Here is a 26,012-nt window from a genome sequence, read left to right on the forward strand (position 1 = left end):
ATGTGGTGTACATTTTGTACAATCGTTTATACTGGGAATATCCGAGTGCGTGATGTCCTAAATACGCGTTTCTAAGATTTTTTACACTGGACGACGATCGCCCGATGGCACAATCAATCACATTATATTATTATTATTATTATAATGCATCGTATTATAATTTATCATAATAAAATATACGTATTTATTATTATATATATATATATAGAGAGAGAGAGATTTTTTCATTATGAAACAGGCGATACGCGAATTTTTTGAATAACTTCCACGATAACATTTTGCCTGCTATTATAGGTTATTCATATTATGTTACTTTAGTTACTGCGGCCAATAAATCCACTATTCTATATATTATTATTTTAAATCCCCAATCACTCAATGAACTGAATAAATTATTTAAAACTCCAATACACTGTAAAATTTAGATAACTCGTTGTAAATTTATAATTATAAAATATTACATTACGTCTTTATACTAATAATACTGACATACTGTTAATGGTTAATAATTAATGTATTTAGTATTTACCAATTGGTAATTACTAATTACTTATATAGCATCACATGTATATTGTAATCATCAGTAGAGTAAATTGATACAATTTTCGGTAGGTATAGGTCCGTTTTTCGTTATTAGTACTAAATTTAAATTTAATGTCTTCCGTGGCCCCACGACCTCAAGGCACAAAAACGATGTAGGTACTATGTTATATAATAATCGATTACTGTCAATCACATGCTGCAGCATTTATAGTAAATTAGCTCTATTGAGTCATGACTAGGTACTTTGTATTGTGGATTTAATTTATTTTTATAAATTAGAATATGTGCGTATACGTTATAACATATATGTTTTATCTTTGAGTATACGTTTAGACAATGATTATAAAATACTTAGACTAATTTTAAGCTATTTACAGACATTTGCATTTTTCTATTTTTTAGTTTTTTGTCAATATATTTTTATAACAGCTCTAGTTTAAAAATGCACAATTTTTTTATAAGCGTTAGTAGTTCAAATGTTGACGAAATATTACCACTTCCCCTGTTTTTTCTTTTATATAGCCATGTGTGTGATATAACATAAAAATAACATTGTTATGTTTTAAAGTTTTAGCTTTGTTTTTTGTGAATTAAATGTTTAGTTTTAGCTATCAGAGGAACGTTAATATTTTATATTTGTTATTTTATAAAAGGTAGAATAAATAAAAGAAACAAATTTATAATGATTCTTGATAATATTAGTTCATATATTATACAAAAGTTTAATAGGTATCTAGTATCTACATTTTATATTTTCAATTTAAGATTATGGGTAGGTATATCTAAATGTTGTCACCCCACACACCCATCTACAACGAAATAAATTACAATACCAAATAAGAAATTATAAGGAAATAGTTCCAGTGAAAATAGGGGTGAAAATAACTGATTATATATGGATAATAATTATAATGGATAATACCACGACAATATTATTATTATTATTATATTAATATTATGTCGGTGCATTTAGTTTTCTCTCTTTGACCTATGCGCAACAAATTGTCTTTTCAGCCGAACCAATCTTGTGATGTTAGCTTCAGTATAAGAATCAATTGACCTATGAACAATGACCATACAAACATCGATAATGTTCTCAACTTTAAGTTAAATAATAGATCAATTCACTCAAATATTAAAACTAACAACGCATGATTGGTTCTGCTGAACGCAAATGTGGCACGTACAGGTTAAAAGAGAGAAAATAAATATTGCACTGACATCCTCTTATTCAATATATTACCTACCTGGCTACCTATACATTTTTATAATGACATAATGCATGTATAAATAGTTAACAAATAATAGGTAACCACAATACGTACATTTTAAAGCAGCTGCGATTGCAGTTTCTGAGGTTTTAGTAATGTTGAAAAAAATGTATGTTATATAAATTATATTATCTTAAAAATTGTTAGGTGATAATACATATTACTGTAAACTATATTTTGTAAACAAACTACTTTTTATGTAATAAGACACTTGTCCGTAAGACCATATATATTAATTAAAATATAAACAATTTAATTTGCTATATACACCATCTATAAGGGCTATCAATAAGTAAACGGGGAATATACTCTTTGTATATTTTTAAAATGCGCTTATGGAAAGGACTAGTTCATTTTTATTAGTTTTTAGACAGTTTGGAAACCTTTTTGGGGAGGTTGAGTCCGCCTGGTTTCCGCCAATATATTTATAAAAGTATTTATTGAAAACAAACAATAAAGACCATACTGTTAAGACGTATAAAGAACGATTCTGATTCACTATATATATATTTTGTATGATTATCATTAAAGCCTCGGTAGCTAAACAATTGACTTGTGTTAAAACTTGTCTTACAAATGTTTTGAATACAATATAATATCTACAATTGTCCAATCGTGGTGTTATAATATTAATGCATCGAGTATAGATAGTACAAATAGTATATGTATATAGGTAGGTACTATATTATATTATACTCAATGCGGTAGACACTACATATACGGAAATAGGTTTTATGTCACTTTGATATTCGATTTAATATTAGTTGTTGTTTTACAATCTTCTGATAATACAATGAATGAATTCCATTCAACATGAAGTAGCAACAGACAGAAATGTATTCATAAAAATAATCTGTATTACATTTAACATTATACTTATTATTTATAATTGTATTGTTCATGTTTAGATAATTCACATAAGTTCCGTTTGTGCTTTTACTGTTCATAGGTAAAGTATAAAATATATAATATAATAATCAATATTATGTTTATAGGTTGGTATAATGGAATATCAAATATTATTAATGCCAGTCGTTACCTAATTTCAAACTCTAGGTACTTAAGTCCAATATAACAATGAAATTATAGACCGTTGTATAACTTGAAAGAGTTGTAAAGGTATACATATAATATGTAATATATGTACCTAATATGTATATTGTATATACTTGATATACCTACTCTATATTTTGATTATAATATGCGTTGCAAGTGTTGCAACATAAAAACGAGAATTTACAAAACATCAATACCAAACTGTATGACGTATATGTTGGTACCTACATAGTACCTACTCTATTATTGCGGTAAAATGTAAACTATTATACATATTTATATAATTATTGTTATTGATCTTTCGACAAATCACAGATGCAAATATAATATCATAACATCAAGTACAACCATTGAAAATGTATTGTAAGTAACTAATTTTATTATTATCGATAAAAGTATAAAATAGAAATCAGTTTAATTAGTTTATGTCATTGTTGTAACGACATAATATACCTAACATAAATGCGTTTTAATCACTTCGTAGATCGCTTTAGGTGCATAATAATACTATATGTAGCTGATGATCATAACATGCTGTCAATACTCAATATGCAACTTGTATCATTTCAGTATTGAAATTTAAAAAATGTACTGTGCAGTATCATCTTGGTAGGTTCCTAAAATTTTAAAAATTATTGAACCATACCGTCTTTTAAACAAATTCGACATATTGTACTGTTTTATCCGTATTTTTAATAATATTTTATTTAATCAAATTAATAGTATATAAAACTTTGATTCGAAAAGCCTTTGTTTCGTATAATGTTGAAACATTATATTATTTTGTTTTCGTAAAACTTTTTACTGAAATATTTAAGTAGGTGCTTTCTGTAGATATTTACAATTAATTATTTTCGATACGTAAATACGTTTTATACTGTTAGACATAATATAGTTTTTAAACATATTATTACGTTCGTGTATTTAAGCCATAATAGTTAATATGTAGGTATTAATATAAGGACGTTTCGAAAACAAGTACGTGAGTAAAAAATACAAATGATGCGTATCGAGCACGCATGATTAAACCCAACTATGTGTTCGCTGCACTGAAACATCGTGAATACGTGTTCGTAAATTTTTAATATTTACTTAATTTCTATTATTTCCGTCAACTATAATCGTATATGACGCGTGTTTCATATTATATAGTACCTATATACTATCACAATTCACAATTTATACATTTTAAGTGTTTATAGTCACATTATTACACAAATCACGGGAAACCATGAGGGTGAAAACAAAATCTACACTAGTATTGCTGAACGTATAAAAAAAACATATTCGCATGCGAAATAAACATCGAACGTTATCATCGTTGAGTAATGAGTATTAACTGCATATTATAGTAATATCTCGGCGGTCATTAAACAAATTGGATGGTAATGGGCAATAACTCTGGCACTCTGCTATAGAATTTTAGATAGCAGCATACTCTATTAGCAATGTGTCCGTTTTATATGTTATGTTAATATATGGTTATATAGTAGAAAAAATTTCATTGACATGTTGAAAAATCTTCACGGTATGTAGTTTATTTGCTGGCGATCGCGGTTTTTCTCATAATATATGATATATAAAATGCAGCTGTAGTGTGACTATACCCATAAGTCATAAGGCGTGTGAATGTCGATTTGGATTTTTGACATTATATACTTACGTATAGTTACGACTTGCGTTTGTTGAATAACTTATAAATGACAGCATAGATATTGTAACACGAGTATAACTACACGTTTTTTCGACGAATATTTTATAAACGCGTTTTGACTATTATGAATATTATAATTTATAATCAATGGCAATCGTAATATAAGAGCGTACAACGCGGTCGCGGTGTGTGTATATTGCATAAACCCATTAACTCCAACTGATCGAAAACACCTTGATTGTTTCCAACAATAATTAATAATTGGAACACTTGGATGTTTTGTAACGATTATTCAATATTTATGTATAGGTACGTAAAGTACAATAGGAATATACGATGCATTGAATATCCATGACAATAATTTTGCAATTGTCGGATGTCTTCAATAATTCGAAGGACCGTTGTATAATATGTAATACATTTAGTGCCTAATCCATTATAATGTTGGCAATATTAAATTGGAACTTTATTAATAATTACATATTATATATTTTTGATGGATGAATCGATTTTTGAAAAAAAAATATTTTTTTCTACGAATTTATTTAAATTGACGACCGCAGCGAAAATAAAACTTCACCTTTTAATATCGTTTAAAAAACTTAAAAAAAAAAACTTTAAAATTATGGTGGTTACCTACCCAGAATTTAGAAGTAATTAAAAACTAAATTTATTTATTTCATCAGATTTAAGTAAGTTATTTTCTCCATTTTAACTTAGAACTTTTAGAGATATACTATATCGCATAATGCTAGCTAACTATTATTTTATAACTTAATTTCACGTAACGACCCCAAATAAATATTTTTCATTAAATTGTCCATTTTTGTTAAAACAAATCGTTATAAATGTTGCATTAAAGTAATATGGTTTAAATAATATAACATGATTATATAATTCATAATTTATTGGCTTGGTTCAAATTATTTTAATCGAAAATGAACACTTGATATCTATAAAAATAATATGATAGGTACCTAATATTATTTACAAATCCAGTAAATATTTAAAATAAAACACGTACATTTGAATCTAATAATATTATGTATCATAGGTACCTATTGGTATTTCTTAAAACTGGATATAATTTTAACAATATTATAAATAAAATAATAATTAAATTACTGAAAAAAATATAATATGTAATCCTGAAATGGAATAAAAACAATTTAAATTCGAGGTATTTGTTTTTTACTACTGTGTGTGTTTTGTATTTTTATGCATAAACTTATTAATATATTCTGTGCCGTAATGTATTTTATTTTTTTAAACTATGGTAAATAATTTAAAATAAAAATGACAGCTTCCTAAAATTTACTTTTTTTTTAGAATGATGTACTTAATAACATAATAATTGTATTACTTATTTTACTTCTATTTATATTTAATACCGGTTATCGTCGTATCCATTTTTATAGTACCTATCTAACACTCTGTTGATAATAATAATATGTCTGTGTTCGCATAACATTTATGTAACTATATTTGCCCATATGCTACGCCGTTTTTAGTTACCACGGATAAACTCGAATAGACAATTTGTGAGTGACTTAAGACTGTTATAGCTGACTTTTATATAAAAATTAAAGACTTATATTAACGGACCAATGACCGTGGTGCACACAGCTTGTAACGTTGTAATATTAATTTACATTTTGCATATTCCAATAATTTAAATAAATAGAGATATTATATGAACGTTAATAATAATTATAATTACAATAATTATAAAACTATTGATACACTTCTTCATAAACTAATATAATATAATATATTACATACAAACTACAGCATACACTATTTTATAAAAATAAATATTTCAATAAATACAATAAAAAATTTATTGTTTGCAAAATAATATTATAAACGTAAAGGTAAAAGTTATCATCATTAGGTATCACTATAAACATTTTTACTATATTAAACTATGAGTATATCGGACACATTTTCGTCATAAAACTAAAACAAAATGTTTAGAGCATATTTTAATATTTTATTCCCGTAGGTCAAATTATTAACATTTTGGGCATTAAAATAAAAATATTTCTGTCATCTTACAGAGGTACCTTCTGTGTAGTATGTACATCATTACTAGAGAATAAGCACTGACAGATATTACAAGTAAACTGTACTATCGTAATATCGTCTTTATTGGCGGTCATACGTTTTTTTATTTCCTCCGTAATATTATGTAACATACAAGTGATCAATTAATCGTAATATAATATATTAACACCGGAAATAATATATTCCACGCGTAATTTAATATAACTTATACATTTTTTTTTAGGTTAAGTAAGTGTATTCAAGCGGTAGATACTAAAATATTGCATAATATGTAATGTATGCTATGTATATTTTAATTTTAACGCTTCAGTACGAATACTTGTAACCATGTTTTTCGACAGGTTCATAAGAGTGCAAGACATCGTAACCGGTCAGGTATCGTGTAGTCGGCGGAATCACAATTTCGGCTGGAGCGGGTGCTTTATAATATTGATAAGCATACGGATACGGTTTGATTGGAACTTGCACTTGCGGGTTTATGTAATATTGACCAGTAACGACCAACACCGCAGTAGTCAACCACAAACATAGCTGGAAATATATGAATTCATAAAATCACGAAACGTTAATATAATATACTAATCAAATATATTATCAGTGCATAAATTGGAAAAAAATCGAAGGGGATGCAAAAATATAAAAAAATTGAGTACCCGAATATTTAAATTTCTTATTATTAATTATAGGATATAATTATAAATTTTAGAAGAGTTACAGTAGAGATTATAAGCAAAAATATTTTTTAAAAAGAAGGGGCCCCCCGCGTTTTTCTCCTATTCAAACACTGTTTATTATAAGTTATCGCTGTAGTTATCAGTTATTAGGGCTAAGGAAGGACTTGTAGGAATTTTATTCACTTATTATATTATTCAAAACATGGCTTCTACAAACGGGTTTCGTAATATATACCTGCGGGAGTCGGAAACAATTATTCGTTATATTTATTTTTTATTTTTCTGGGCGAAGTAATGAATGTATTGGTTTCACAACGATCAGTGGTTTTTTTTTGGAGCAGTAAAAATGCTTCAATCTTCAACTTCTGGGGGTGATTTTTGGGAATCAAATTCCAAATTCGGAAAATGGTAAAACTTACGAAACATCTATATGAGACAAATATTTCATTATTTTGGACACTTGAATATATACCAAATATTTATAGCAAAATTTTCTAAATATAATAGTTCTTAGTGGAATTAAAAAAAAAAATTGTGAGTAATCCACTTTTAATTTGTAAAAGCGTTTGAAGTTATATAATAAAAATACATATATTGTATACACACTACATAGTACACAAAAACATGAACATTTGATAATAGCTATTTTTTTTAGATAAAAACCTTTATTTATGAATAATTTTTCAAAACAATATTATAGTTTATAAAATTATATTGTAAATTGAAACTGTAATTAAAAATGTAAGTATTTTTTAATTGATGAAAATCTGCCCCATTTTAAAAATACATAACTAGGCACTTCTATTTAATTAGACTTCATGTATATTTAATTGATTTTACTATGTATTTGTATTTATTCATTTATTATTAACTATTAAGCATTTTTAAGCACGTGGTGAAACAACTCATAAGTACGTTATTAGGTAGGTTGAACATGACGAAAACAATATTATAAAATCATGTAGCTTATTGACAATGTGACCATGCAAACGTGAACTATAATAACGTGAGGAATTTCTCAGAAAACTTTACTATAAAATATGCATGAATAACTTTGTATGGTTTTTAGCCTTTGGGTACTCGTTTATCCTAGTCGGGCTTTCAATCAATTACATAATAAAACTAGTTGAAACTATAAAATAATTAGTTATTTACTCTGAAATATTATTTTATTTAATGTTCAAACCTCAACAATATAATGATAAATGGTAAATGGTAGCGATGGTTTTTGAAAACATAAATTGTTTTATTTTAAAATGTATCCAATAATATTCACTGGCAAAGTAAATTCATAATTATTAAATTGCGTTCATATAATACTATCGCTAATTTATTATTATATTATAATATTAGGTATGTATTATTGGTTATCAAAATATATTTTATCGTAATTAATGAAATCGGTTAAACATTCACATTAATTATATTAACATAAATATTGTTTCTAGTCGATTTTTCACAAGGTTTTTGTCATCATGGTTGCTTATTAACAAAAACAACGAGTAGAGGAAAAACATCGAGTAGCTATGGTTTAAGGTTTTGTTATTTTATTCTTAACTTTATAGGTGTTATTATATGTATCATAACTGTTTTATTATAATTATATTGTATAGGTATTCGACTTACGTTCGTTAATTTAAATAAATAAATAAATACTAGGATAGCCCGTGTTGTGGTACGTGAATAATTATGAATTGGATACTGTGTCGGAGAGCGGGAGGTAGTAATACTAGTAACTCACGTGGATAATGTTATTTCACCCTTACGTATTAATACAAACCACCCATTGAAAAGCATACCATGTGCAAGAAGTTTATCGATCGTAGTCGAAGGTCGTTAAAACGTTAAACGTTAAAGATTTTTTTTTTTAAATATATATACCATTGCATTATTATTTACAGATCTATGTTAGCTTACTAGCACAGTTAAAGATCTAATTTAAAATTCTTTCCATTAATCAAAATTACTAACTTAATTAATACAGCTTGTATATACTCTTATCATTGTAATTATATCTAATACTTGTAATAGCATGTGATATACTGACACATTTTAATTTAATAAATAAAAATAATAAAAAATTGTACAGATTTATAAATTATAAGTCATATCCTGTAGCTGGTGCGCACACTTTAAAAATAATATTATTTCGAAGTTTATCGATAGTCTTTGACTAAAATATAACGACGGTGTGCGTTTTTCATATAGAAACTACTTTACTAGGCGATCCTTAAAAAAAAAAATATCTGTAATGAGCGATTTTTTTTGATAGAGAATAATAATATTATTACCTATGTATTGAATACGGTCACGGTTGTCGTTAAAATGATTTATTTATTAGTATCATTATTTGCTATGCATCATCATTATTACTAGCTAATGTTTTTTTGTGCGCTGGAGACAATTATTGTTATAACAATTTTTATAATGTTTGATATATTTTTCCGTTTCTGTATATTATGACGATTTCATATTATTGTGCCATTATCATTGTATTTTATTATTATATTAAATTGTGTATAATATGTGCTCAGTACTGTGCCGAGTGAGACATATTATATAACAGTATAATAGATGGTTTATTTAGAAACGGCTAATTCTATATAGCGCAGGATATTCAAAAGTCGTTATTTCTTAGTAATGACGTACGTTTAGGAACCAAAGTGTTCAAATCGAATTTCTACATTTTCACAATGGGCAGAAGCGTTTGTGGGAAGAGCCAGTTTACGAGAGAACTACAGTTTACTGGTTATTATTTTTACTATTAGTTATTAGAATATTATCATCAAATTCGTATTAAATGGCAAGGTGCAAATTTAATAGTGTACAATACATTACATACAGGTTGATCTAATTAAGGAAAGACACAAATTATTTCAAAAACTATTTACGTTTTTGAATAAAACTACCTACATAATTTAAATCATTAAAAAAACAAACATTCTTCTAAAAAAATTATAATTATTTATGAAACATGTATTGTTAATTCCTTGTTTAAAAAGAGATTTTTTTTTAAGTACCTACTTGGATACATAAAAATCGAATTTCAAACGAGTAGTTTACGAGTTATAAGTAGTTGAAGTTTAGTTGAGCGGAGTGGTGCGGTGTAAGGGGGGTACACAACAACACTCTACTACACTCATCTAAACTTAAATTAATTATTAATAATTAGGTATTTACTTGAGTCTGACATTTGATTTTTATAGATTGAAATACTCCAATTAATATTTTACTTCGGTATATAAAATTAAAAGTGAAGGTAAATTGTTATACAAAAAAGGTAAAACTTAAAAAATAGTGAAAAATATAATTTTTTACCAAAAGTGTGGTAATAATTTGAAATGATTAAAAAATAAATATTTTCGTAATCTATAGTGTTTTCTGAAATATAATGATGATCTTGCGTTAGATGGATCACCTCGTGTATTACTATAAACTTCTACGCGTGATGGACAACAGTTGTTAACAATATAATTATCACCCGGACAAAATATGGTGTTGATTATAAAGACAATATTATGAAGTATGACTGAATACGTAAATATAATAAAAGTAATAATATGTATAATAGCGATCCTTACCGATAGTAAATTAATCATGTTTAAAAAATCGATTTTTCCCTCGACGACTTATCGATTTTTTTTTTTTTTGAAGACAGCTTCAGCAGCACTCGGTGAACAAAATCGTTGAGACGGAGCGATGGTTCATTTATAATAACCACCGACCGGCACTATGTATAATATATATATATAATATATTACCATGCAGCAGGATAACTATTATACTAACATAATAATATCGTCTCCCGCCCTAACTGTAAATACCGTCAACGCATCGCGTATTATTCGCTGCCATCGTCGTATAATAGAGCAGGTATTATAAACATCGTATTATAAGATTTTGCATTACAACGCGCAGCAGGTTTGTATTGTCATCGGACGCCCAAAAGACAATATACCTCCCTTAGGCTGTACTATCGAATATTATTGTATTATGCAACCGCGGTGTGCATATCAAATCGCCGATGGATATTCAATACCTACAGCAGGAACACCGCGACGATAGCGATCATTGTAAAACATCGGGCACGTGTTCGTATTATTATAATATTTATTATATCATTTGGTTTCGCGGATAAAAACAAGTCTAGATAGATATCTTAGACCTGCAGCGGTTCTCAGATGATGAGCTACAATGAGGTCAAACTGTATACTAATTAATAAGTAGTATTTATAAAAGTAACTAGCTGATCCCGTGCACTTCGTTGCCGGCAACCAATAACAATTATTATAATAGCTTCAAAACCCGCGGCAACCATTTATAAACAAAAATTTCAATTTCTGTTTGAGCACCTCCCGGGGTTGTTGGTCCCCTATTTTTTTTAATTAGCCGATCTTCTGCCCAGAGGTGTAATCTATCTATGTACCAAATGATCCCGTTGCCCGGTAACCAATAATTATTATCGTAATGGCAACCGTGGCAACCAAAGGACTCGCAGACAGACAAACATTCATTTTCATATAATACTAGCCGAACCCGTGAACTCCGTTGCCCGTTAAATGTACCAACTCTATATGATTCAAACTTTGTTCAATTTGTTATTTAATATTCGGTTGATGGTGTTGCAAATAAATCTTAACTTTTCCGTTGCCCGGAATAAAAATTCTGATTCGAAGCAGTATATTATCAGGTAGGCAATCTACCTGCGGTAGATCGCGGACCCCGTGCTGTTTGTACGTAAGTGTATGATTTAACTCTAAAGTATCAAAGTTATACCAAGTTTGTCGTATTCTACCTATGGTGGATTAATATAATCAATTAATACAAAATCCTAACATAACCTATTGCGTCACTGTATTTTTGACATCCAGATTTCCTACTTTTCCAGTAGATTTTCCTAAAATTTTCTTTCATATAACCCTTCTCCGTAATATACTCTTTCGTTCAAAAAAAAAAAAATCAAGAAGATCTAATAATTAATGCCAGAGTTTACAAAGATTTTCATTTCACATTTAAATAGTTAGAAGATATTATACATAGTAACAAAAAATAATAATACAAATCAACAAACACACTCGTAACCAATAGCAAGCAATATACAATACACTATTATTATTTTAATCTGCAACTAAATTTTGTATTATTTGGTTTATTTTTTTCTGGACAGATGGCGCCACTGTTGTATTTTTTTACATCCAAATTTTCTACTTTTCCGATGGATTTTCCTAAAATTGTGTTACAAAAGAACCTTCTCCTGACAACTACAAACACAAGAAAAAAAGAATTACGACGTATATAAATCGTTCTTATAAGCTGTTCTTAAAACGCTTTGTTTATCACCATAGAAACGAATAAAATTAAATAAAAAAGATTCCCTCGTCCGCTCAGAATCGTTTTTTTATCGAATGCAATCATTGCATTCAAATCGAATACAGTAAAATTACACTATCCTGTCCGAGGCCCGATGGGACGATGGTCAAACATCCAAGTTGAACATTTTATAAATTTTTAATCACAAAATAATTATTAAATTTTAAATGTGATAATTTTTGTCAAAATTTGAACTTTAAATGCTTATAAAAAAAAATTGTGCCTATATATTTTTAATATTTTTCAACTGCTATTGTAACAATATATCAGGAATTTTGCATTAAATTTTCACGTTTTTTTACACAACAAATAAAATTTTATTGATATATATAGATAAAAAAACTAAAGAAATTGAAAACTAACCATGTCCGTAAACAGCTCAAAAAGAGTCAAATTATTTTTAAAATAAGTAGAAAATGCTAATATAAACTTTTAGTGAAATTTTCAAGTATCTACAGTCATACGTTTTTTAATTACAACAAAATAAGAAAATCGTTGCACGAGAAATCGAGTAAATATCAAATGTTGTAAAAATATGAATTTCAAACGCTCATAAAAATTTAATTTGACTTTCTTCTAGATATTTTTTTTTTGATAAGGGTAGAAAAACTTATGAGGTATCTTGTATTACATTTTAAAATCTTAGATTTAAAAAGAAAATTTCTTATGAATTTCTAACTCAAAATAATTTGCAAATTTTCGTCATTTTTACGTATTTTGTGAATATTAGAACTTTAAATGCTTATAAAAAAAATTATTCCTATGGATTGAAAACTGACAATGTCAGTAAACAGATCAAAAAGTGTCAAAATATTTTCAAAATTTGATGGTGAATACAAAATGAAAGTATAAACATTCAGTAAAATTTTAATGTATATACGTTCAAAAGTTTTAGAGTTACTCCAAAAACTAAAATCGATTTTGTGGGAAACCGATTCTGAGAAAAAAATTCCCGTTTTTCCTTAATTTTTGTTGTTTTTCCCGTCGCTTTTGAAAACTATAAGGAAATTTTAAAATTTGACCTCCTGAATGCACCAACTAGATTCACTTTCCCATCGAATAAGATACTGTTGAAGAAAATCGAAGCAGTTTTACTGCCCCAAACGGTGGTGACAGACACAAAAATAAAAATAATAAAAAAATAAAAAACACAAACCATTACATAATTTAATCGTTCCTCTCAGAATCTAAAAAATGTCGTGTAGGTATAATATACGAAATTAATAACTGAAATATTTAAAATTAAAACTGTACCTTGTAATAGCTGATAAGAAACTATTAGAAACTCTTCCAAGTCACATGTTTCGTCTTCAAAACGTTTGCATAATATTATACAAGTTTAGCAGACGTATGTAGTCAAACGGTCGCGTGCTCTAATGAACAATGAATTATGGTTATATATCATTGGGATTTGGGATAATTGAGTAAGATAATAAGAATAGGTAAGTCAGTGAAAAATCAGAACCGTTATTGAAAGAATCTATTGTATTTGATTTGTAGAAGAAATGTTACAATATTCTTATCGAATTAACAATAATAATATGTTATAATTTATAATTGCGTATTATTATATTTTGTCCTAATTAATATGATTTATTGTTTTGAAAATTAAAGTGACGCTACAACTCGAAAAGCTCTGCGTATACGACAGTTTGAGAACTGCTGGACATGATGATAATAATATAATACCTAGGGTACCTACTGTAATATAATATAATATTATTATTATCACGAAATCGACTGCCTCCGTCGTGTCGATTTCGGGCGCGCACTGAGCGAATATTACGATAATTAATAATCAGCACCCGAGATGATACGGTTTGTCGTCCGCCTTTGTGCGATGACGACGACCCGTCTGGTATGTATTGTTGTCAATACGCCCTTGGATTTGATATAACACGCGAACGAGTCAGAAAAGAATAATGGCGTTATTTTCATATCCGAAGAATAATAACAATATGACGTATCTATTGCAGGCATGATACACATAGTGACGAGATAATACTGCAGTATTCGCCGGGGGTAAAAAATGAAGTTATTGAACTTGACGCCCGTCGCGTCGAACGCCGGTCGAATATGCGGCACGTGGGTTATTTACCTTTTGCACCGTACAACCATTGAGTTTCAAATAATATCACATCATGTACCTAACCGTATACGATGTATATATTTTTGAACTCATTATATTTGTACCAAAAGAATATATATAATAACCATTAAAATGGATATATATATGTTTTAATAGACAATCGATTTTTGTACATTTCGTTGTCAGAAAGTATTTTGACTTTTGTGAAAGTTCGTGAAAAAGTTTCAAACGCGTGTTTGAAATTATCCTCGTTATAACGATATGTATCATGACGTATACGTCATTACAATTCGTTTTGATTGCAGACCGCCGAAGTTTAAATATAGCACACTTATAGGAAGTCAGACGGCGCCTCGGGTCCACTTCCGTACTTACCAATTACTGATTATAGTTATTATATCAATTATAGGTAGGGTAGTCTACGTATCTGGTATGTTAAACACAAAACTCAAAATGTCACGCCCTCTCTTCTTCCACCACCACCCCGGAAAAACATATTATGTAATATAATTATAGCATAAGGACTGATCATCGATTATTATTATTATTTTTTTTTTTATTGATCTCAAAAAAAATTAACATCGACAGCAAAGGCCATTAGTTTACAAATAAACATTAATTAAATACTAAATAATAACATTTTTTTTTTTTTTATATAAGATTGAACAATTTGGTTTGTTTCATAAACTTTATTAAATCAATGTTTTTTTCATGATTGGGTCCGAGTGAAGAGTCTAGGTTGTAGGATATCTTATGTGTGGTCCGCTCTTGGTTGAACATTAAACAGTCTGATATTATATGTTTGACGGTTAACAAGGTTCCGCAGGTTTGACATATGGGAGATTCCTCTCTTGCCATCAGGAAGCCGTGAGTCATTCTGGTGTGACCAGAACGGAGTTTATTGAGAACCGTATCTTCTTTACGGTTGATGTTAGGGTTTGTCCAACGATGTATGTCTCTTTTTATTTCGTTTAATTTGGTGTTTATTGTTATATTGTTATATTATTAGTGATTATTATTTTATATACAATGTTTTTTGTAATTTTTTTCTAATCTACAAGCCCCAAAAAATCTCCATTTAAATCGACAGTCCGTGGGGAGCGCCGCGCTTGTACCGTCGGTGATCGTACACAAAAAAAAAAAAATTGAGAACATTCTCGTTAACAACATTACAGTGTACACGACTATAATAATATGGAATATTACACTATTGCAACTAATCAATTAATATTATTTCCTCGATACAAATATAATTTTGGAATAATAAAATAATAATAATCTCGTCAGGTGCATAACACTATCATCTTTTGTATGCGGTTTGCTTACAACTACATAAAAACCTACTGCGCGCTATTGATACATCGTTATGTCGAGGTCTTACGAATAATAATTGACTTAACGTCAAAAACGTGAACCATTGTATCAGGTTCTAGAATTCTAGAACTTCTAGAATTTTCGCCAACAATACGTCTGCTGCGGGGCTTTGCGTCTACTTTTGTTACAACACGTGAATACAACAGTAAACGTGATACAAATGCGTTCAATAACGAAAAAAGCGATAATATCATTTTTTCTTCGCCAACTGCGTTTAATAACGAGCAAGTATATTATATTGCCAATGTAAGTTGTCGAAATGCATTTATGTAAGTCTATGCGACAATGTTCGTATAGTCTAACGGTGTAATTATTGCAATATTGTTATTGTATGTTATACGATAGGTACAAGTGAATACAAAACGTGTTATAACAGCTTAAAACCATAATAATATTATATACCTTGTCATTTTTTTTAAACGTATTATACACGCGTAACACGTATGATTGGCACTCGTGATGATGTACATGCTCGAAGGGAGGGTTTGGTTCTCGAACGGCGAAATCAAGTTATACCCACGACATTTATCTTACAATGTTACAAGACCAATAACGATCACAGTAAGTACAAATGCGTAAATAATATTGTTTTGGTCTGATATAATTTATGGGCACCTATACCCATAAATGCAATCGTTACATTATATATTATATAAATAAGATAATTATTCAACATGTCTTACTTTAATGTTTAAGTTGCTTAACTATTTTAAATATTATAAAATATATGTCGTTTAAAAAAATTGTGAGATAAACTTATAGGTGGGCACTATCGTCTTGTCGTCAATTATGATATAAATTATGTATCTAAAGCACTGAAGTATAGGTGGACACAGGTGCGTGCTGGACATTATTATAGTCAGTACGATGCAGTGTGATACGTATATTATATCAATACATTATTACCTATTCTAAAATACTACTCAAGTACACAATTATTGAGGTGACGACATGATATCATAACCGGATTTTTTAAAATTATTCACGATCAAAATAAGGAAGATGTGCCTATGACGGTTGATCAACTGCTGCAGCGATCGGCGTTTTTATAAAACTAGAATTTCAATTATTTTCCCGGAAAAGTCAATACTAATAATTTATCGGGTATGTTTTTACCGTTTTGTTCACGCATTATTCTGCAAACAGAATAAAAACTATGCGGTTTTACGATTTTGTGAGGTATGCGCGCGCAACAACAATTTGTTTTCTTCTGAGGTAATTACGGGGCGTTCGAACCAGAGAAACTGCGAGGAGATCATTGGATGCTCAATACCGTGTGTAAATACACGCCGATGTTTTTCCACGACCCCCCCCCCCCACTCTCTGTGAGAATATTTTCAGTATAAATTGGGCATCGTGAAAATCAGCGACAACACTACACTCAGAGGAGTTCTTCCTGCAAGCACGACTATAGCTGCGTTGCGTAATTCGTACAAGCAATACATCCATCGATGCATCCAAACGTAAGTGCAACAGATTTTAATAACTACTTAACACAATAATATCGATCAACCGTTTTTACCTAATATTATCATCGCACTTGCATCGCTTGTGCAAAAGAAAATCAAAATTATTTGTACATAATATAATATGTTATCATGGAGGTTTATAATTGTGCACCTACTTATAACGGTAATAAACGATCAACAGACTGATTAGGCTGTTAAGGTAACCCACTCGGAGTGGTTTGCACTGTGGGTAGTCTATATGTAATTAGTAATTATTAATTAATGTTTAGTTTCTTTTCTAGCGATATTACCAAAAGTTAGGAATAATCAGTGTTGCAAAACAAACTCTTTGGACAAGCACCCAAGTGTAACCGGTTACCGGTTGCTGTTGTCGTTATATATACCTATATTTATAATAAATTACTATACACCTTCGCAAAATTACACCCACGACTGGAGAAATCTTTCTCGACGTACCTACATTTCTCTTGTAATCGCATATTGATAAAATATTTAATTCGTTGGTATGGAGGTACTCGTATTTGCAATGCGACATAATATTTAAATTGAAAATCTACTACGTAACTACCATAACCGTATTTAAATTTTACATGTAATATATTATAGATGAATATGAATAAGATTCATAATATTCAACCAAAAACCCGGTTATAAACCACTATAAGTGAAGTTTTAAAGTCCTACTCGAAAATTTGCGTATTGTGTGTATTCATCTCACAATGTACACTGCACTAACTCTACGTATTTACACCGAATATATTATGTCTTGTAAGTGTAATGAATTGTTTCGCGTACAATTGATTAATTTCTTGTAAAATTACCGTGTTTAATAAGAATTTTATTTCTATACGGAATAGTCAACATTTTGCTGAATACATCTAATTTCATAAACTTAAAGTTTATATTCATTTGATTATATTCAGATCATCAAATAATAATAAAAAATAAAAATGGTAAATTTGAAATTTGAAATGTATATACATGTATTCATAATGTATATTATATTATATCATTCGTCACAAATTCAAAACGTGTAGCATCCTAAGATGATTTTATACATATTTTATTGATTGCATTTACACAGACTTGATTTACCGTCGTCGGCTTGTTTATTAGTTTTTAAACTAAAAAATGTAACATACAACATATTATGTAAATAAAAATTGTTAAAAATCAACGAGAACATTTATCATGACATAGATTCTCATTGTATTCGTCAAATTTTATTTTATCTACTTACGCATTTCAATTGCGTATTGTTTATTTAAATGAAAGTAATGTTTAAAATTCACAAAATGTATGTTTTTTTCGGTTCACTGAATAGTTAATAATTTGAACATTTTGAACACCTTTAAGGAGATTTTAAATGTGCGTAGTTACCCCCCTCGGTTTGTTAACCTAGTTAAAATGTACATTTTGTTCATTCGTTTAGTAATTTTATTTATCAGTATTTGTTGGTTATAATATTTCAAATTGTTATTTTAATGATACGTAGGTGTAGTATCCATATAACCATTGTATAACATTATAAATTATAATACATTATACGTACAGGCATTTTCCTAGACATGGTTTTATTTTATTAGTAGTTTATTTTACATAGTTACATTCAAGTCAACTGATTATTAAGTGAAAAATGTTGTCGATGTTTAATGATAAATCAAATTTTTTTTTATATTCGTTTATTATATTTGATTACCTTTCAGATCAGTGATATGTTTACGTTCGTAAATACGGGAACAATTACTTTAAACTTTCTGAAAACCGATTGAAGGATAATTAAAAACGATTAATCCTACAACAGCTGCTATATTATGTTATAACAATATTAAAATAATTTATTAAATATAAAAAAATATGCAAACGGAAATAATATTACTGCCTACTGGTACAGCATACGTATGTATAGAGCTTAATATAATATTGGAACACAAAAAGTTTAAATAGCAAAGTAAATAAATAATTCAAGTATGCGAATAAGAAAACCAAAGTTTTCATGCAAACCAAAAATTGTGGACTGGCGTTCCGAATAGGCGTGATATGTATTATATTAAGCAGTGGGTCGTAAGGGTTTTCTAGTAAAGTTAAGAAGACATCGTATCATCGTGTGTTGTCTTCGTCACACAGTTTATATCATTATTGTCCATAAATTTGATTTCAAGTCGTACATCTGCTCTATTAGGTATAAGTATAAAATATAAATACAACATTCAAACAATCGTATTATTTGCATAATATATATAAATATCATCACACTGTCGTATTAGTCGCAAAATACATATTATAAGTATTATCGTACTGTCGTATTACTTCAAATTTTGATTGTTCGTTGAACGATTCCTTTACCCCTATAATTGCAGATGACCGGTGCGACAGTAGTTACGGCGATGTTGGCCGCCATCATCGTCGTAGCCGAAATCGCGGGAGCGGAAGCTGAAGCGGCCGCGGCGCCACAACTGTTGCAGTCGCTACATGTGCAGGCGGCTCAGTTCGGGCCGGAAGCCCGGGCCGGATACGCGGCCAGTTACGGTTACGGTGGCGTCCAGGTGCCGGTGGCCGTCCAAGCAGCGGCCGCGGTCGGCAAGTCAGTGCACCTCCACCAGCAGTACCAGCAACAGCACCACCAACAACAACAGTACTACGCAGACGCACCACCGGCGGTTGTTGGTTACGCGCCGTCGGCCGTCTACAAGCCGGACCTGTCGGCGTACGCTTACGGAGCGTCGCCGCACGTGGAACAGCTGCGTCGGTTCGACCCGGTCGTCCGGCCGGTGCACACAGTAGTGCCGAAGGTGACGGCCGTCGAGCCGTCGGTGTCCGTGCAGAAGACGTACGTGGATGTGCCCATCCTGCACCACCATGCAGACCAACGCTTGACGTACGCCGCCGCAGGGCCGGCCGTGGTGGTGCAGGCCGACTACGCGTCGCCGTACTACAACTATCAGGTGGTCGACCGATGAGCGGCCCGAAAACAAAAAAAAAACGACATTTTTTATAATATTTTCTCGTGAACGTTTATTATTGTAACGGTATACTGTACATTTTATTTTAATAATAATATATTACATTTTGTGGTATCAAAACGCTTTACGCTACAAGTGTGGCGTGAGTATAATATTATAATATAAATTATAATGATTATTACATTTTACATAGGTATTGATTTATTATACATTGCATAGTTTATTATATTTTGTGTGTACACGTGCGGTACACATTATGTTTGTACCGCGGTGACATTTGCGTTTTTTATTTAATGAATTATATAATATTATATATGGACCATGTATTACGATAATATTGTTAAACGTAATGCGGTCTAAATATTATAAGAATGAAAAGAATCAGTGGCGTATTATGCAGTTGGTCATCTTGTCGTTGCGGTCGCCTCTCGTCCGTTACCGCGTGTCAACTGATTTGTGGTCGTTGTCGTCGCTCGGAACGGCCTTTACAAGTAAGCCGGAGCGGCGTACGGGTAGTAACCGTAAGGGGAAGCTGCGTATGGCGCTGCTGCGTACGGGGCGGCCGCGAAAGGTGCCGCGGCGACGTAAGGGGCAGCCGCGTAAGGTGCCGCGACGTAGGGTGCCGCGGCGTATGGAGCGGCGGCCACGTACGGAGCGGCCGGCAATACCGGCGTGGCCACGCTATGGGCTACGCTGTGTGACGTGAACGAGCTAGCGTAGGGCGCGGCCACGGCCACGGGAGCGATTGCGGCGGCGGGCACGAGTCCAGACGGTTTGGCGGAAGCGGTCATCATGGTGGACGCGAACACTGCAACGGCGGCTAATGTCTGAACACAAAATACAAAATACAAAAATCGTAAGTGTTGTTCGGCTTTGTTCGTGTTATAGCAGTGCGTGTAAGTATAATAATGGTGTCAGAAAATTCAATGATATTGTTATTATATTATCGTCCGATTCACCGATAGTTGTTTAAGGAGTTCGGTATAGGCAATTTTTACGCGGATGAAAAAAAACTCGGAAATCGTTGTAGTACAATAATATTGTTAAGACAGTAATTTATGTCGTTTGAAAACACTATGTGGTGTGTGTGTATGTGTGTGGTTGTAAAGTCCAATTATATCACAATAAAATGGTCGAGTTGATCGTTACGATTTTGTAACGAACAAAATTCAAATAATTATTTACACTCGAGTTTGTTACACAAGGAGCGATAGATCGGCCACACAAATACACCCCACTTTCATACGACAATAAATTTGAATTTTTTACTTTCTTGATTTTTAATGGGATAACCATGGTAATTGGAATGAAAAAAGCTGAATTAAAAAACCTTCAAGAGTTTGTGGTATATAGGAATATAAAAATAATTTAACTCCGTGATAACGAGTAGGCAACCTGGTCTTAAATAATAAAGCTTATACAAATATTTGTGTACTAAGTACCAAAGTTTAATTTAAAATTTTAAGGGGGCTAAAAATTATCAGGCGAGTTCTATAAGAATAGTACATTTATTTCTTGCAACTAACGTATTAAAAATTTACCAGCATTTATTATATTTAGTATACCTACTTGAAAGAAAAAAAATGTGTTTAAACAATTTTCAATTTCAAATATTGGCTAAAGCTTAAAGTATAATTTTGGTTTAATGCTAATGGCCTCAGTTCCCGAACTTAAGACCAATGAAAAAAAAATTTGAATTAATCCTATAGTTATACATAATAGTATATTAATGTTATTAGTTTTCCAAAAATTACAAATCAAGAAAGTGTACATGCTGAGCCCGACAAGCGTTTTTTTTTTTTTTTATCGAACAACATAATTTAACAAAATTAAAATGAGTGTTTCTATAAATTACTTATTTAATTGTTAGATACAAATTAATGCGTTTGAAAAACACCTCACATCGTAAATGTATTTTTCCTTCGATAATAAAAAGCGATTTGAATTCACTAATTAATTGTATAAATCAATATAGGCTTCCTACACGATATTTTGTATTGTTTTCTTAGTAAAAATAAATGTGATACGTATAATAAGTTATTTAATCGACCTTTATAATATTTTGATTTAAAATTAAATTCATAACGTCACACACGCACAAACATGTTTTAAAAAATAATCATTTCGCAAAACAAGTTTGGTCGTTAAATTAATATCGTTTTGATATTTTAGTGTTAGGATTATATAAATAAATAATTGCATCTGTTAAACACGTAGTAGGTAGTAGGTATACTTACAATTTTCATGATGGCGTTCATTTTTGGTATTTGTTCGGGTTGGTTGGTTGATGAGTTGAATGAAGTCGATATTGCTTTACAAGCTGTTGATGAGCGAATGATATTTGGACCGAGACGGACTTGTGCTTATATACGGACCGATGACATTGCACTCGAGTGTCCCACCAGTTAAGTTTTGTAGGTGACCATATCATTAAATCGTTCGATCACATAAATTGGATTTATGCAGTATTGTAAAATGAAGTAATTTGGCATTGACGCAAACAGAGATACAACGAGACGCATAAACGTAATATTATATAATTCGGACTATGCCGCGATACGTAGGTATGTGTATGGATATTGAATATTAATCTGAAATCGGGTTGCTGATAAAATATTCTAAAAGCGCATTTGTTATGAGGTCGTACGGTGGCCATAATATATTTAGATTCTACTAGCGAAATAATAACGTTGGTCGAAATAAATTACTTCATACTATTATATTATATTATTATCTACTATCTATAGTGTATCTACAGTGGCATTTTTGAACTAACATAACATCATGGTAAATGATTGTGCCATCTCGATGTGGTCATAACTTTGATGTTGCGATAAAGAGCTGCGGGACAGTAAATCGTGTACAGGATAGGTTTCGAATGAAAATTATTATTTTTAATTAAACTGATTACTCACTAATTATTACGCTTAGTCGTTTTCACTTACCTAGTCATTACAATTGACACGGTGAACGAGATGAAATATTCCCTGCCCTAATAGATAAATTGATTTAGTTTTTAACATGTCAAAAAAAAAACAACTGAAATTGTTATCCTTTGTTTGAGATTTCAATGTCTAAATTTATCCAAATTTGAACTTAAGAAAAAAAATTGTGTTTATATACTTTTTAAATTTTTTGGTTACCGTATCGACTACGGATTATTCTTGTTCTTACCTTATTTAAAATATCCAATCCTTAGCTATAGAAAATAATTAAAGTAAAAAGCTATTTATAATGCTTGCCAAACTGGCCGGCCAAATATTCGAAATTGATGGGTGTAGTTTGATTTATTTCTTGGTAATAACAATTATTATTATAGGTACCTATCTATAGTTAGGTAGGTACATTTTTAACATTATTTTAATGCATTATTATTTGTTTAATTTTTATTTATTTAATATATTATTTTGCCCGTTAATTTTGGACGGAATTTACATGTACTTACCTAATATTGACCTGGATATGTCGATGCGTATACTTCTTGCATCTCAGATTTCATTTAATAGATAAATTGCTTCCGGATTAAAAAGGGTCAAAACTTGTCATAGCCTACTTGCGTTCCAGTATACCTTTTTTATAACCTATCAAGGGCGACTGCTGCAAGCGCAAGTAGCGGCCATTTTCCCTTCATTGGCTTTTTTATGGGTCAATTATCATAACTGTTATTATTTTTTTAGGGCAAAATTCTGTCCCTAATAATAATTCCGCCCTATAAAGTTGACTTTATGCCCTAAAAATTCTGAATAATGCATAAACATTTTTTTTATTTTTAATAATTTCGATATAAATTTGGTATAAAATATGATAGTATACATTTTAAAGGACTGTAAAAGAGTTTTACAGACAGAACTGATCGTTTTTGACTTCGTTAATATTTGGAAAACCAATAAATTATTATTTTGATTATAGTTTTAAATCATATATTTATTTACATGTACATAGAAAGTTATAGTTTATTAAATTAAAAAAAAAACATCTTAACATCTTAAAATAAAATTTAAAATACCCCAAAAAACCTAAAATGCTCTAAAAATTCAAAAACTCAAAATAAAAACGTACTATTCTGATTAAAATGTTTGTTATTCAAGAAGCATCGCGTAACTAGACTAGGAAACAATCCCAGGCTTAATCGATACATAATATATAAAATATCACAAAATAATTATACTTTTTTTACTGAGTGATTTTTATTACGCTTGGTTATTAACGTACGAACTAAGAACGTTGCTTTTATAGATTAGATTTATGACATGTAATGGTGGGGCCAAGTGCAGTGTAAACCAAAATTTTACTTTTTTGATAGAAAAATTAAATTTTTGTAGAATGCATACAATAGTTTCAAATTTGTGGTATTAATAGTCAAATAAGCTAGAAAAATTTAATTTTAAACCCAAAATTATCAAGTCAATGGTAAAATATTTAAACATTTATTAATTTAAAAATACATATCAATTAATTAAAATGAATTATGTAAGATTAAGTCTTAACTAACTATATACATGTAATTCATAAATATTTTTTACATTCCCTACCCAAATGAAAGAAACAATAATATCAAAAACGTCCAACAATACTTTATCACTAATCACATTATTATAGTGAAACAAAAAATTGAAAAATTAATTTAATATTTTGCAGCTCCCTGTCTTGTAAAATTCCTCCCCACCCCACTGTAACATATTTTCATATCAACCAAATTTATATGTTGTTAATATTTCTGTAGATATTTTGATTTTAGAAAATAATATTATGAAGATACATTTTAAGACTTATTATACTCGTTTTGTGTAACATATAAGTGTCTATTCGATATAATAAATATTTAAAAAAATAATGATCGATCATATTGTACCTATAACCAGCTATTTATAATTATTCCCGAAAGCCTTAGTTCGACCATAACATACATTTTACATTAAATTATATTACAATAAAGTTGAGATTTGAGAGAAAATCAATTACTGCGTTTGCTTGTGTATGTCATCTTTATTGTTTTGTTTTTAAAACTATGACCTCTATTTTTTGTAATCTATAATAGAACATATTTGATTGATAACTTTGACGTATGAATATTGAATATGGAAATAATATTCCATCTCAAAACATAAATATGGGTCACCATATTATATATATATTAACATAAAAATCAATTATATTAAACCGAAAAAACCTTACATTCGGTAGTAATAGTAACAATTGACACACTTCGAAGTGTGGATTTTACGTTTATGATATTTATCAGAAAATTGTCCTCACACATTTTTATTATTAAGAAGTGTAAATGTATTTTTTTTATTGCCGTCTTTTAAACTTTTCAATTTAAATGTATTTATAAGTAAATGTTAATTTAATCAAAAATGTCAGTTTTCAGTTATCGTATTTTATTTTATTAAATTATTAAAAGTAGTTAGAGTGAAATATATTTTTATCTTATTTAAAATAAATTATTTTTATTATGATTTGAATATGATATAATAATCGT

The 26,012-nt window shown here is 29.8% G+C and overlaps 2 protein-coding genes and 1 long non-coding RNA gene across 3 annotated transcripts; 1 reads left to right on the forward strand and 2 right to left on the reverse strand.

Moving 5' to 3' along the window:
• Positions 1-5,983: 5,983 nt before the first annotated feature.
• Positions 5,984-11,057, reverse strand: LOC132945535 (uncharacterized). Its single transcript, XR_009664580.1, has 2 exons — positions 10,847-11,057; positions 5,984-7,122 (listed from the first exon to the last, which is right to left on the reverse strand). It is a non-coding gene; the product is annotated as an uncharacterized LOC132945535 (long non-coding RNA).
• Positions 11,058-17,400: 6,343 nt separating this feature from the next.
• Positions 17,401-20,718, forward strand: LOC132944853 (uncharacterized). Its single transcript, XM_061014377.1, has 2 exons — positions 17,401-17,561; positions 19,928-20,718. The coding sequence occupies exons 1-2, from the start codon at positions 17,550-17,552 to the stop codon at positions 20,525-20,527; spliced, it is 612 nt and encodes a 203-aa protein (XP_060870360.1). The 5' UTR covers positions 17,401-17,549; the 3' UTR covers positions 20,528-20,718.
• Positions 20,556-22,928, reverse strand: LOC132944854 (cuticle protein 16.5-like). The gene is made up of 2 exons (XM_061014378.1): positions 22,768-22,928; positions 20,556-21,357 (listed from the first exon to the last, which is right to left on the reverse strand). The coding sequence occupies exons 1-2, from the start codon at positions 22,786-22,788 to the stop codon at positions 21,016-21,018; spliced, it is 363 nt and encodes a 120-aa protein (XP_060870361.1). The 5' UTR covers positions 22,789-22,928; the 3' UTR covers positions 20,556-21,015.
• Positions 22,929-26,012: the final 3,084 nt, after the last annotated feature.

Source organism: Metopolophium dirhodum, chromosome 5, assembly GCF_019925205.1.
Source record: "Metopolophium dirhodum isolate CAU chromosome 5, ASM1992520v1, whole genome shotgun sequence".
NCBI lineage: Eukaryota > Metazoa > Arthropoda > Insecta > Hemiptera > Aphididae > Metopolophium > Metopolophium dirhodum.